Source organism: Echeneis naucrates, chromosome 7 (assembly GCF_900963305.1).
Source record: "Echeneis naucrates chromosome 7, fEcheNa1.1, whole genome shotgun sequence".
NCBI lineage: Eukaryota > Metazoa > Chordata > Actinopteri > Carangiformes > Echeneidae > Echeneis > Echeneis naucrates.
In genome coordinates this window covers 3,960,869-3,973,079 of record NC_042517.1, presented here as the reverse complement: position 1 = coordinate 3,973,079, position 12,211 = coordinate 3,960,869, and the positions used below count along the sequence as shown (strand labels likewise).

The 12,211-nt window shown below is 43.9% G+C and overlaps 1 protein-coding gene across 2 annotated transcripts; it reads left to right on the top strand.

The window, feature by feature from the left end:
* Window positions 1-853: 853 nt before the first annotated feature.
* csrnp2 (cysteine-serine-rich nuclear protein 2) lies at window positions 854-7,609 on the top strand. Of its 2 annotated transcripts, none has more exons than XM_029506604.1 (5): window positions 854-1,418; window positions 3,026-3,198; window positions 3,329-3,591; window positions 4,334-4,630; window positions 5,817-7,609. In XM_029506604.1, exons 1-5 carry the CDS (start codon window positions 1,372-1,374, stop codon window positions 6,759-6,761), a joined length of 1,725 nt encoding a protein of 574 aa, XP_029362464.1. In that variant the 5' UTR covers window positions 854-1,371; the 3' UTR covers window positions 6,762-7,609. The 2 variants fall into 2 exon arrangements, with proteins under 2 accessions (XP_029362464.1, XP_029362465.1); XM_029506605.1 differs by having other exon boundaries at window positions 3,026-3,226.
* The last annotated feature ends 4,602 nt before the right edge of the window (window positions 7,610-12,211 follow it).

The window sequence follows — 12,211 nt, the reverse complement described above, 5'->3', positions numbered from 1 at the left end:
AAAGATATGGGTAGTTTATGTTCAGTCCATTGTACCGCTTACATGAAAACGATAGTTTGACATTTTAGATAGCCATCTTTGCCTGCATCTCATCAGCATTATTAAAATACGTGCCCATGTACCAAGTCACCATCTGTTTCTGTTCTTGCAGAGCTAGATTCTTTTTTTTTTTTTTTTTTTTTTTACTGCCTCCTAAATGTTTCCTCAAAGTGTGCCAAATGGTTGAGTTGAAATTATTTACATTTAACTTCGTCTTTGTTTGGATCCTTATAAATGAACATGATCCTGACACCATCCTCAAATGGTTCATATCTGCTTTTGCTTAATATCCTTTTTTTTTTTTTTTTTTTTATAAAGTGTTTTCATTTTGACTTTTTGGGGATAAACTAAATGCGGCTGGAAAAGAACACGTCTTAAAGGAAAAAAACAAAAACAAACTAAACTTTATTAAAATGTTATAACACATGCACTGCAGTGGACAACAGGACATGCAGAGAGGAAATCTGCACAGCTAATGTCCACTACAGAGGACTCTAAAATGAACAAAGGAGCCAAAGGAGAGCGGTGGGAGGGCATTCACTCAATTTCCCAGCATGCCCCGGTGCAGAGCATGCTTGTGATGTCACAATAAGTATATATACAGCCACGGGGAAGAATTTCTTCCTCCATTGTTACATTGTGACAAACGAGGCCGGGACCAAACGGGAGGAAAGGCGTCTTTCTCTGCGCAGACCTGGCAACATTTTTTGCACAAACCGGCCCGATATTCGGGTTTTTACAAAGCCGGGGGGGAGGAGGAGGAGGAGGAGGAGGAGGAGGAAGAAGGGGGGCGGAAAGACAGCGAGGTGAGCCCGGCCGACTGAACTGAACCCGCCCCGGTGAGGACAAAAAAGAGAGAGAGAGAGAGAGAAGGATAAACCAACACAGATGTCAGCGGATTTCTCCATCGGAGCCATTCAAAGCCGGGCAGCAGGAAGATAAAGACGCTTTCGGTTACTGACGCTGCACCGAATATGTTGGGAAATAAATCGCAGCTAATCATATGACGTCCGTCCGGTCTGTCCTTTAAATAGACAGGCATGCAACGTTTAAATAAAAAGCAGCAGGTCCGATCGGCAGCTCCCGTTTTCCTGCTCGATCCTCCCCGCTGCAGAACAATGAGCATGGAGCCCCGAGTCCGCCTCTTATAGTCCGATCCGACTGCTGCAGATTGACAATCAGGCAGGGGTTGTTTTTTTTTTTTGGTTTGTTTGTTTGTTTGTTTGTTTGTTTGTTAGGTCGCAGTCTGGATTCTCGATTTTTTTGGCACAAAAAAGAAAAAGAAGAAGGAGAAAAAGAAAGAGCTGCATCTCGCAGGGCGTTGAAAGATTGATGTGCAGCTCGGTTGGTTGGAATAAGGGTCCCTGTTTCTGCCCCAGGTAAGAGGGTTTAGTATTTCATTTACCATTGTGTGCGTGCATGTGTGTGCAGAAAAAAAAACGAAGAAGAAGAAAAGCGAGAGAGGAAGAGAGAGAGAGAGAGAGAGAGAGAGAGAGAGAGAGAGAGAGAGGGGCCTTTTCCTGGCTGTCACACTGACATCCAACCTTTCTCCCCCCTAATACAGCCAGTCTGCACACACAGTTAAACAAATAGCTCATCCTCACTGCATGTCCCTGAAGGGGAGCAGCACTAAGTCACAGTTTGTCTTTAAACACACTGTGGCCTTCCTCACACCGGCCAAGTCCTTAAAGGAACAGCAGGGTGACTCTGATTTTTTTTTTTTTTTCTCCTCAAGAGAAATGAACCTACTTATCCAAATCCAGCCTCAGCCTCAGTTTGAACTGAACATTGGAGTCCTCAGCTGAAAATCCAATCCAGTAAATGCACTTAGAAACTGCGCTTGCTCATCGGAGCCTCTCTGGGGGGGTTAAATTCAGTTGAGAACCTCATTCCCTGATATCCACATTATCATCAGACCTTCTTTCCTGATTTCACCTCTGACGGTGTTCCTTTGACGTTTTATATCAAATTTGAAGACTTTGAAATCACTCTGGACGCAGCAGTTGCTTTAATATTCACTATCTACAGAGCAGCATTTGTTCTGTATGTGACATCATCTCTCAGTTAAGCCAAAGGACACACTGCACTGTTCATTTTTATAGAAGTGTTCAATATTGATCCAATCAGATACAGAAACGGAGCCACAATAATGGATAATGGCTCATTTAATGTGTGACTGTTGTATCATGTGACACGTTAACCCTGGTGCAGGTTTAAAAAGAGAAGAAGAAGAAGAAGAATACAGATGTGGAGTTATGTAATAAATGAGTAATTACCTGGAGACGTCTCTCTGCAGTGGAGGCTGATATAACAAGCTAAAGGTTCAGTTTTTGACATGCACACTGTGTCTGGATGAAAAAATATAATATTTTTCATTTATGTGTAATAAGCCTTGAAAATAGTAAAGTCTGTGAGATGCACCATAAACACAAAACAAACAAAAAACATTCATTCATTCATTCATTCATTCACCTTGTGTGACCTCTCCGGCTGATGAGATTGATCAGCTCCATCTTCCACATTCAGTCATGTTGACCCCCCCCCCACTTCTGCAATGCTTACAGTAGACTTGTGGGGGAAAAAAAAAATAATGATGTGAAACCTTACAGATCATTTGCTTCAAGGCTGTTCACATAAATCGTGCTTGCCTAGTTGCTATGGTGACGTTTCTAGACTTGATGGTTTCAAAGTAGGATTTGTGAGATGTGAGGTGGTGGTGGTGGTGGGGGGGGGGGGGGGGTGGATGATGATGGAGCTTGAATACAGATTAAAGGAGGCAGAACCAAACAGCTGATGTCACCTTTTGGTTTTCTGTGTTCAGTTTGACCCAAACGATACCTCTCTCTGATTGAAAAGAGTTTACAGACAGGTGGGATTTGTTTCATTTCACAATTCTTCCAAAAAAAAAACCAAAACAAAACACGTTTTGCAGTGCAGATTTTGTTGCATGTGCTGGACTTGTGTTGCTCTCTGCCCCCACCTCCAGACACCAAGTTTCCATGGAGGCAGGTTCGTCCCTCAGCCTCAAACGACGATATGAAGAGGTGGACAACAGCTCTCCATTCTCTACACCTAAGGACTCTGACGATGACATCTCCAGCAGTGACAGCGCAGACAGCTGTGACAGCCTCAACCCCCCCTCCAGCACTGCATTTACCCGTGAGGAACCACACAATTGAAGTGCAATGTACTCTAAAGCCCACTCATTAGAAAAAAAGGCATGCTCAGCCATTACTCATGTCTAACGCTGCACTCCATATCTGTCCCCCCCCCCCCCCCCCGACCTCAGCCACCTCCATCCTCAGACAGCACAAGCCGTCGCCAGGTGGGAAGCGTGTACGTTTTGACGTGGTGACGGTGTACTACTTCCCCCGGCGGCAGGGCTTCACCAGCGTGCCCAGCCAAGGGGGCAGCTCCCTGGGCATGGCCCGCCACCACTCCTCCATCAGACACTACACGCTGGGCGAGTTTGCACGTGAACAGGAAACCAGCCACAAGCACACTTTACGCCAACACCTGCGCCAGGAGAAGCTCAACGCCCGCAAGATGAAGGTACATCCAGACTTTGTGTGGGGTTCATCTGTGGATTACATCAGTTGCTCTTCAGTTTTAGTATTTTTGCATGTGATCTATAATTTCTGATTCATCGAAAATTTTTAGTCCTTTTCTACTATCTGTTTCTATTTGATCAATGTTCTTACTTGAAAAAGAGATATTTTGGATAATGCACCCTTACTACCAATCTAATAATAACCTATAATAACATGAATCACAAGGAATTATTTAATCTGCACTGCATTTAAAACCAATTTTGGTTAGAGTGATTGAAATAGTATCACATTGTGGCCAAGCTCCGCATCCAAAAAAAAAAAGATGTCATGTTTTTTTTAAATACACGCCATGAATACAGTTTCGTCTGGCTACAGATTCAAAGGAAAGTATTTGTTTGGTACCTACCAGAAATCACATCATCAGCAGCATAATCATAATTTTGAAACAATTTTCACTGGAAATATGTGCAAAAGTGACGCAATATGCATATTATTCAGCATCTTGTTCAGCTCTTGTTTTGGTGATAATTCTTCTATGTTTTTACGTTGTGGTACTTAAAATGAAGGATACTGAACCCCTTCATCTGCTGTAGAGCTTTGGGAGGTCTTTCTGTGAATTAAGGGAGATTAATCTGTTTTTGAAGGATCAGTCTTTGGGATAATGACCAGACACTTGAACTTGAAATAGAAAAATTGGTCACCCATTGTTCTCAGCTCACAGCTCTGCTATCTGTCATTCGCAGCTGACGAGGAACGGCACAGTGGAGTGCGCTCAGGCCGACCTGCTGACTCTGGAGGATGTCTCGGACGAAGACCTCGACGTGGACGGGGTGGAGGTGGACGACTGCTTCTTCCTCCAGCCCCTGCCCACAAAGCGGCGGCGGGCCCTCCTGCGAGCGTCTGGCATCGCACGCATAGACGCTCGGGAGAAAGCCGAGCTCAGAGCCATCCGCCTCTCACGAGAGGAATGTGGCTGCGACTGCCGTTTATACTGTGACCCCCGACACTGCGGCTGCAGCCAGGCTGGCATTAAGTGCCAGGTAATGATCGTTGGCCCGTCTGTGTGGCTGTGCAGAAAGACGAGAGGCAGTATGCAGCTTTCTGAGTCTCAGGATGTGTCAGTATGCTCTGCTCGATAAGATCCAGCCCACACTGAAATCCTGTTGTATGTGTTAGACTTTATTTTCCCACTGGCTTTGCTCACTCAAGATATTTGATTTGTCACAGTAGGCAGCGCAGATGTACATCATATAAGACAAAACCAAAATGAATGCTCGCTAAATTCCCTGTAGCTGCTTCAGTCTCTTGCTGCAGCACAGTAGCTTACTGGGGTAAGGCAGCCATCATAAATTAGGTTAATAACTCCTGTCAAAATATCAACTTTTTGAAAAATGTCCAACCATTGAACTGTTTAACAAACCTTTTTATCGAATTACGGCATTATTAAATTTACAACAACTTGATTTGGCCGCCAGTGTGTATATGTGAACATTCAGTTTTTGCAGGGAGAGTTAGAAAGTATGAGTTGAAGGTAACAGTATGAGCTGTTCCCTTAAACTGTGGCTGCTCTCATGTTTTTGCTGCAGATTAAAAGTTTGTATGTGCTTTATAAAGCAGGATGCTTCATGAGGTCTAGTCACTCCCTCTTTCCTCCATTTATTGAAATCCGGTGTACTGCAGTGAGAATGTTGAGAAGGACGTTACGGGAATAGAACTACATTAAAGGATTGTTTGTTCATGCCCACAGTGGTCAGGACAGATTTTATTATTTCAGTCAGTTCAGACTTTTCCTTCTGATGGAAGCTGCAGCCACATTGATTCGTTGAAACAGAAGCGCTCTGGTTTTTCACTCATCAGCACAATGCAAATAGTAGAATTTAAAATCAATGCATCAACACGGCCGATGCATTGAATGAGTTATTATACTATGATATGCACATCATTTCTCTCCTTTTATTTTTATTTTTTAAATTTCCTTTCACCAAACGTTAGAAATGAACATACGAAAGCTTCAAAAGAGATACTGGTTGTTTCCCCACATCAACGTTGTGCCTGCCTGTAATGGCAGTGAAGACAGAGTTGTTGCATGATTGGAATCCTTATTTTGATTTTTAAAAAAAGGTTGAATTTATAGTACTTATGTGTAGAAACGCAGAGAAATAAATCATTTAATTCTTCCTGTTGTGAGGAAGTGAATGTAAAGCAGATCTCTCTGCTCGCCCTCAGGTGGATCGCATGTCTTTCCCCTGTGGCTGCTCCAGGGACGGCTGCGGCAACGTAGCTGGTCGTATCGAGTTCAACCCTCTACGCGTGAGAACTCACTACCTGCACACCATCATGAAGTTGGACCTGGAGAAGAGAAGGATGCTCATCCAGGGGACCGGGGAGCAGTACGCCGAGTCTGACCCGGTGTCCTCCCCCACTTCCACCTGCCCCACTTCCCCCGACCTGTCCTCTGTCGCTGGCCTGGACTCCGAGCTGGAGGAGAGCGAGGTCCAGACGGTGGTGGAGGTGCAGGATCTCCTGGCAGAGCAGGACATACTGGAGCGAGAGAATGAGACGGCTGTGTTGCACCTGCAGAGCGCCGAGGAGCAGGAGAGGAGGGAGAGGGAAGAAGCTGAAGGGGAGGCGGTGCAGCAGGAGATGGCAGCTGGAGGTCTCACAGAGCAGCCCATCTGTCTTCTGCCCGAGCAGGCCGAGGTGCCGGGTGTGGAGCAGGTCCTCCTGCAGGGTCCGTTCCCCACCGGGGCCACAGTGCTGTGCATCACTGACAACCAGGAGGAGAGCCCCTCTGACCTCCTTAGAGACTCCACCTCTCTGCTCTACTATCAGCTCAGCCCCATAGAGCCTGGAGCCTTTGAAACGCTGCCCAAAGCGGAGGAGGCTGAGCAAGAGGAGCGCTCGGTGACAGAAAAAGATTCAGGTGGAGGTGAGCATGAGGAGGGGAAACGGGGAGGAGGAGAGGAGGAGTCCAAGGAGGTTAAGCCTGAAAAGATTGCCTGCAGGCAGAGTTTGCGCAAGTCTTTGACCGATGTGATCCTGTGCTCAGAGGAACGCACGGCGGTAGTGGTGGAGAAGCCCTTGAGCTGTCAGCAGAGCCTCCCTGAAGAGCAGTGCCAAGGGGAGCCCTGCTCGGAGGGGGAAGCCAATCCACTGCCTCCTGAAGTTTAATGTTAGCTTCTCTGCAGATATTTTGCACAATAGCTTCATCTAAGATGAATAAATTACACATTTCGCATTTATTACTGCTATCATCAAGGATGATTACAGGTTGCAATCTCTTGTAGTGACTGTCATTAAATTATGTGGAGAATAAGCTTGAGTAGTACAGTAAATGAGGGAGGGGAGATGCTGAAAGCACACACAGATCACTCCCCAGGAGTAATATGGGAACAGTTACAAGGCAACGTTGTATGTATTCTGTTGAGGGTGACAGATGCGGCCTTAATGGAAATACATAACGTGTGCGCGTAGGAGTCATTTGTGGATGAGAAGTACGGCAAGTAGTGCTTTGTTAATTCACAGCGCAGCAAACAGAAAACACAACGGGTGAATGGTGACATAAGCCTTTTGTTTGGTGGTATATAAAGCTCTCAACACTAACACAAATCATTTTTGCAGCACGCGCGAAGAAGCTGCGCACGTTTAGATACTCACTGGCTCAGTTTCCATTACAGTCTCTGTGCTGTAGTCAAGCCAAATGAAGGCCTCTGGTAGTATCCTCCGCTGAAACATAGACCTAATAATCCTGGAAATACTTGTTTTTTTGTGTACTGTATATGCATTTCGCAATGTGCAAGACAGGGCCAAGGTTGCTGCTTTTTTTCGATCTGTATGCACATCACAAACTCGGGGCACGAGTGCGGCTCTGCTGTGCTGAGACATGAAGGTAAGGCGGCAGACTAGCACTGGCCTGAGTTGTTTGCTCCTGCTCACCTCGGGCTGCTCGAGTTAATGCAGTCGATACGTCTAAAAAAAAAAATTAATTTGACCAAAAAAACAAAAAAAACAAAACGAAACAACAACAACAAAAAAAAAAAAATAGTTTACCTGTAGTTGCAATGCCTATGATATTATTTCTTTGAGTAATGTGTCTTTTGTGGTTTTGAAGGTATCACAGCCCTTTTTGTTATCTTTTTTTTTTTTTGGTGGTGGAGGAGGGGGGGGGTGACAGGAAATGGTATTTCTTTCATACTGCTACACTGTAATGCCTTGTAGCCAGTCTTGTCACGTCATGATAAAATACCAGAGTATAGATTTTCCTAGTCATCTTTTAATTAGCAGTTCTGTGAGGAGGAGGAGGAGGAGGTGGTGATCTTGAACTGAGTGACATTTAATCAGAAGAATTCAGCATTTAAAAAGTCAAAGAAAACAACAGCCTGTGCTATTGAAAGTAGTTATATCAGATGATGTGTTACTAATTTATGGAACAGATCAATAACAACCTGAATTTGTATATTTTTTGTCCAGTCTGTGTGTGTGTGTGTGTGTGTGTGTGTGTGTGTGGTATGTATGTGTACGACTACTTTACATTTGTCCACGTGAGACAGAAAGGCGTGTGTGTGTGTGTGTGTGTGTGTGTGTGTGTGTGTGTGCGCGCATGTACATGTTTATGTACTGTATTATCAAAAGGGTAGTGGGCCTGAGTATATTAGCAAGCAAACTTATTTTATTCCTGAAAGGTGCTGATGTTACAGATCCACAATTCACTGCTTTTTCTCCCGACCATCGTGACAAACGTGATCAGAAAGGAGGTCAAAATGTTTCGGAGAGCCTCTTTGTAGGAAAACGCAATAGAGCAAAAATGCACTGCAGATCATCGACATCATGGGATGAGTCGTCGTGCCTGTTTGAGTGTGTAAAATGCAATCGTATCGCATCTCTGGTCTTTAAATGTCTTTTTTAAGCTACGTCCGATCGACACCAATCTGCATAAGTGTGCCGACTCTTCTTACACAAAATCGGTCCTTTGTTTTGCTGCCTCTGGTAACACAGGACGTGCTGCTGTGTATGAGATGTCTGATGTTATTTCTTTGCCTTCTTTATTTTATTCTTTTTCTTTTTTTCACTGTCTTAATATAAACCTGCTTCAGAGTTGCGCCAAAGCAGTGGTTTCAAGCCTAATTAAGTGACGCTTTCATTCATCAGATTTTAACAGAGCAGCCTCCTCTAGTTATTTGCGAGGCTGTAGATTTATTGTGGCCCTTTGTGTTCGCGTGACTTTGCCTTGCGATAGTACCATCTTTGAAGTGATGATGATTACAAGCTGCCTATTGTTGAGCCATTGTCCTTGGCTTTCTATTAATAGACTAAGGTTTGGGACCACTGCGTCAAATTAACTCCAGTACACTATGTGATTGTGTGTTCCTCTTGTGTGAATGGGGTGTGTGATTGTCAAAAAAAAAGACTGACAAGTTTCGACTCCCATCTAAAAGCTGTGAGGACTATTCTCATGCTAACTGTTGCCTAAAGTGGTCAAAAGGTTTTTTTGATACAAAAATAAAAACAATAAAATACTCATTTCAAAAAGGATGCAAAGTTGGTGTGCGTTTGTGTGTATTTTATTTCAGCATGAATCTTTTATTATATGATCCGAGGATTCAGTGTCAATAGATTGTGTTGCCATCAATCACCTTTGGCAGAGAAGCGCCATTTTTATTGACATTATTGTTTATTGTTAGGGGGAATTATGCAATAAAATACAAAACACAGACATGAACAAAAAAAGGTCACACAAAAGAACAACAATAATGTGCTATAGTAACAACAGCTCAGAATTGAATAACCTTTGCAAGAGAAATTGCTATTCCACATATTTGTAGTTTAATTGGGAAAATAAATGATCAATTGCTAATTTAAATTCCAGTAGCACACCTCAAACTGATGTGACTGAACAAAGTTTATTTAAAATTTTGTTAGTCAGCAGCCTGCTCATGGTTGTTGCAGCGTCACTTTTCGTCACTAGATGGCAGCAAAAACTCAGAGCATCCCTCCCAAAGCCAACCTGCTCCAAGCATGGACAGTGTGTGTGTGTGTGTGTGTGTGTTAGTGTGTGTTAGTGTGTCAGTGTGAAATCTGAGGCTCTGCATGTTACTTAAATACATGCTTAAAGAGGCAGTGGAGGTATTAACACAGCCGACTCTCATGTTTTTTCTATGACTGGCCTTAACTCCTCAGTGATCAGCGTCAGCAGTGCTTTTTTTTTTAATTTTTTTTATTCTCACCCCCTCACAAGCAGGTCATACTCTATCCTGCGGCCTCTTTGGCTACATCAGCCAGTTGTGAAAGGCCAAATATTTAGCCTTTCACAACTATATCTTTTCCCTCTTCAATGGAGGGAAGTTGCGAGCTGGATAAAGTGACACGTTGTCTCCCCTATATTCCCCTCTGGCCTGAGCCAGAAGTGGTTTTTTAAGAGCGGCCTGTTGCCAGTGTAACCCACACAGCTCCGAGGTCCCTGCTCTGGGCTGCAGGATGCATTCACTTCCCCTCAACGAGCTCTGCAAACCAAATACGGACAACGGTGGTACAAATAACAGTCACATCAGCGTTTCTGGGACTTTCTCGAATTCTGCTATTATCTTAAGGAGGGCGATCATATTGTCGCATTAAAGGGCACTCTGCTGTTTCCACACTCACTGCTATGTGAAGTTTAGGTGACGCAGCTTGGAGAGAACTACTCAGCATGTGTTTCAGTCGAACAATGTTTTTTCTGTGGGTCTGAACAAATCAAAGAAAATAACTCCATTTGCAGTTAATTAGTACCAACTGGGAATTCTTTTATTTTATCACTTCCCTCGATTCACACAATGACTACACTTTAGATTGCGTGCCTCGGTGTAAAGAAGAATTTGGAGAGATTCTGTTTCTCAGGTCTCACCAAACAAATGTCTAAACAAGAGATATTTCTCCACTTCTGCTCCAACTTTGGCCATTTTGTGACTAATGTCACCACAAAGCAGCCAACTTAGCGGAAACTGAAGCGTGTCTCTACATTTGAAGTTACCTGATTACCATCTCTCTTCACTGTGTTTTTTAATGTTCAGGGCCACACACACACACACACAAGCAAACACCACAAACACGCAGGAACAAATTACCTCTGGAAAGTCTGGAACAATTGTAGCAGCACTACACAGCTCTTAAAACTATGCATCATCTGTTTAACCTTTCCGGGCTCTGCTTCTCCATTGTTCCACCTCTCCAATGGCCGGAAGAAGTCAGCTGAGCTGATATGGGCCGATGATGGAGCACATCAGGAGCCTGTGGAAATATTTTAAGAAGACATTGAAAAAACATAATAATCAGGGGAGAGAATGGCCCCCACAATCTCCTCAGATTGTGTTGACAGATGTGCGAAATCACCAGCTTTATCTGGCTTTTCATTTGACTGTTGTGACTGGACAGCTCCGTGGAGAGCAACTGGGCATAGAAGGGCTTTGGGGTGGGAGTGACGAATGTGAAATGGAAAGCTGCCATACCACCTCAGTCCAACCTACCAGTCTGAAAGTGCTGCTCCAGCGCCTGGAAAGAATGCTCCCTTTTTTTCCCTCTCTCACTCTGTGACGCCACCGCTATGGCATCATTAGGCCTGCACCGAAACCAATCTCTTTTAAATGGTACTATTCATAAAACCGGCTCATGGAGTTTTCCTTTTTTTCACTAGTCTGCTCCTCACATGCTGGCTGAACTGAGGAGGGAAATCCAGACCTTCGGACTGGAGGGTTCAGCAGAGAGGATCCCAATATCCTCCTGAAAGAAGGAAGAGGAAACAATAAGGTCAGCACAGGACTGCAGCAGCTCAAACTTTCTCTCTAAACCAATGAGTGAAATAATACAGCTCCCTCAGGTTGACTGCATCCTGTATGCATTTAATCTCTCTTATATTCTCTGTTTTCCAGTATGCACACTTTAGCACATACGAGTGCAAAAAAATCAGACAGTGATAACTACAAACCTCATTACATTAATAGACGTTGGCTGATTTTTCCAGGAAAGATAATTGTAGGAAACATTTTCCGTATTGGAGTAATTGAAGTTTTTCTTTTCCGTTTTGTGATTTTTCAAAAATCTTTTGACCCCCAGTGAGCAAGAAAAGTACTTCCAATGAAGACTGAAAACACCAAAGCTTCTTTATGATAACTGGTACCAGAGATAATAAATCATCAGTAAGAATAAAAGCTTGCGAATGGCCCATTTGAGACATTTGGAATGTAATCCAGGATCGAAACCTGCAAGAACACAGAGCAGATCTTTTTGGTGGTGTCTACCTTTCAGGTGGCAGGGCCAAAACACGCAAGAAGAAAAATGCAAGTTAACAAAAGCAAAGCATGGCAGCACAGTCGAGTGAGTCCCAGCCGAACCGGAAAAACAGCTGTGTGTCCGCAGCTGTGTGAAATATGTTGTGTCTTGCTCGACTGACTGGTCCCCGAGGACAAGTCATTCATCCTTATATCCAAGTTCCCTAACAACGAGTCTGACACAACATGCAATATGGACGTTACTGGGGGGGAAAAAAGAAAGAAAAAAAAAAAAACTGTGTTTCTTTGTGTATTTCTAAACGTTACATGCTCCGGCTTCCTCCGAGTCCTGTGATAAACTAAGCAGCTGGCTGTGTGCCC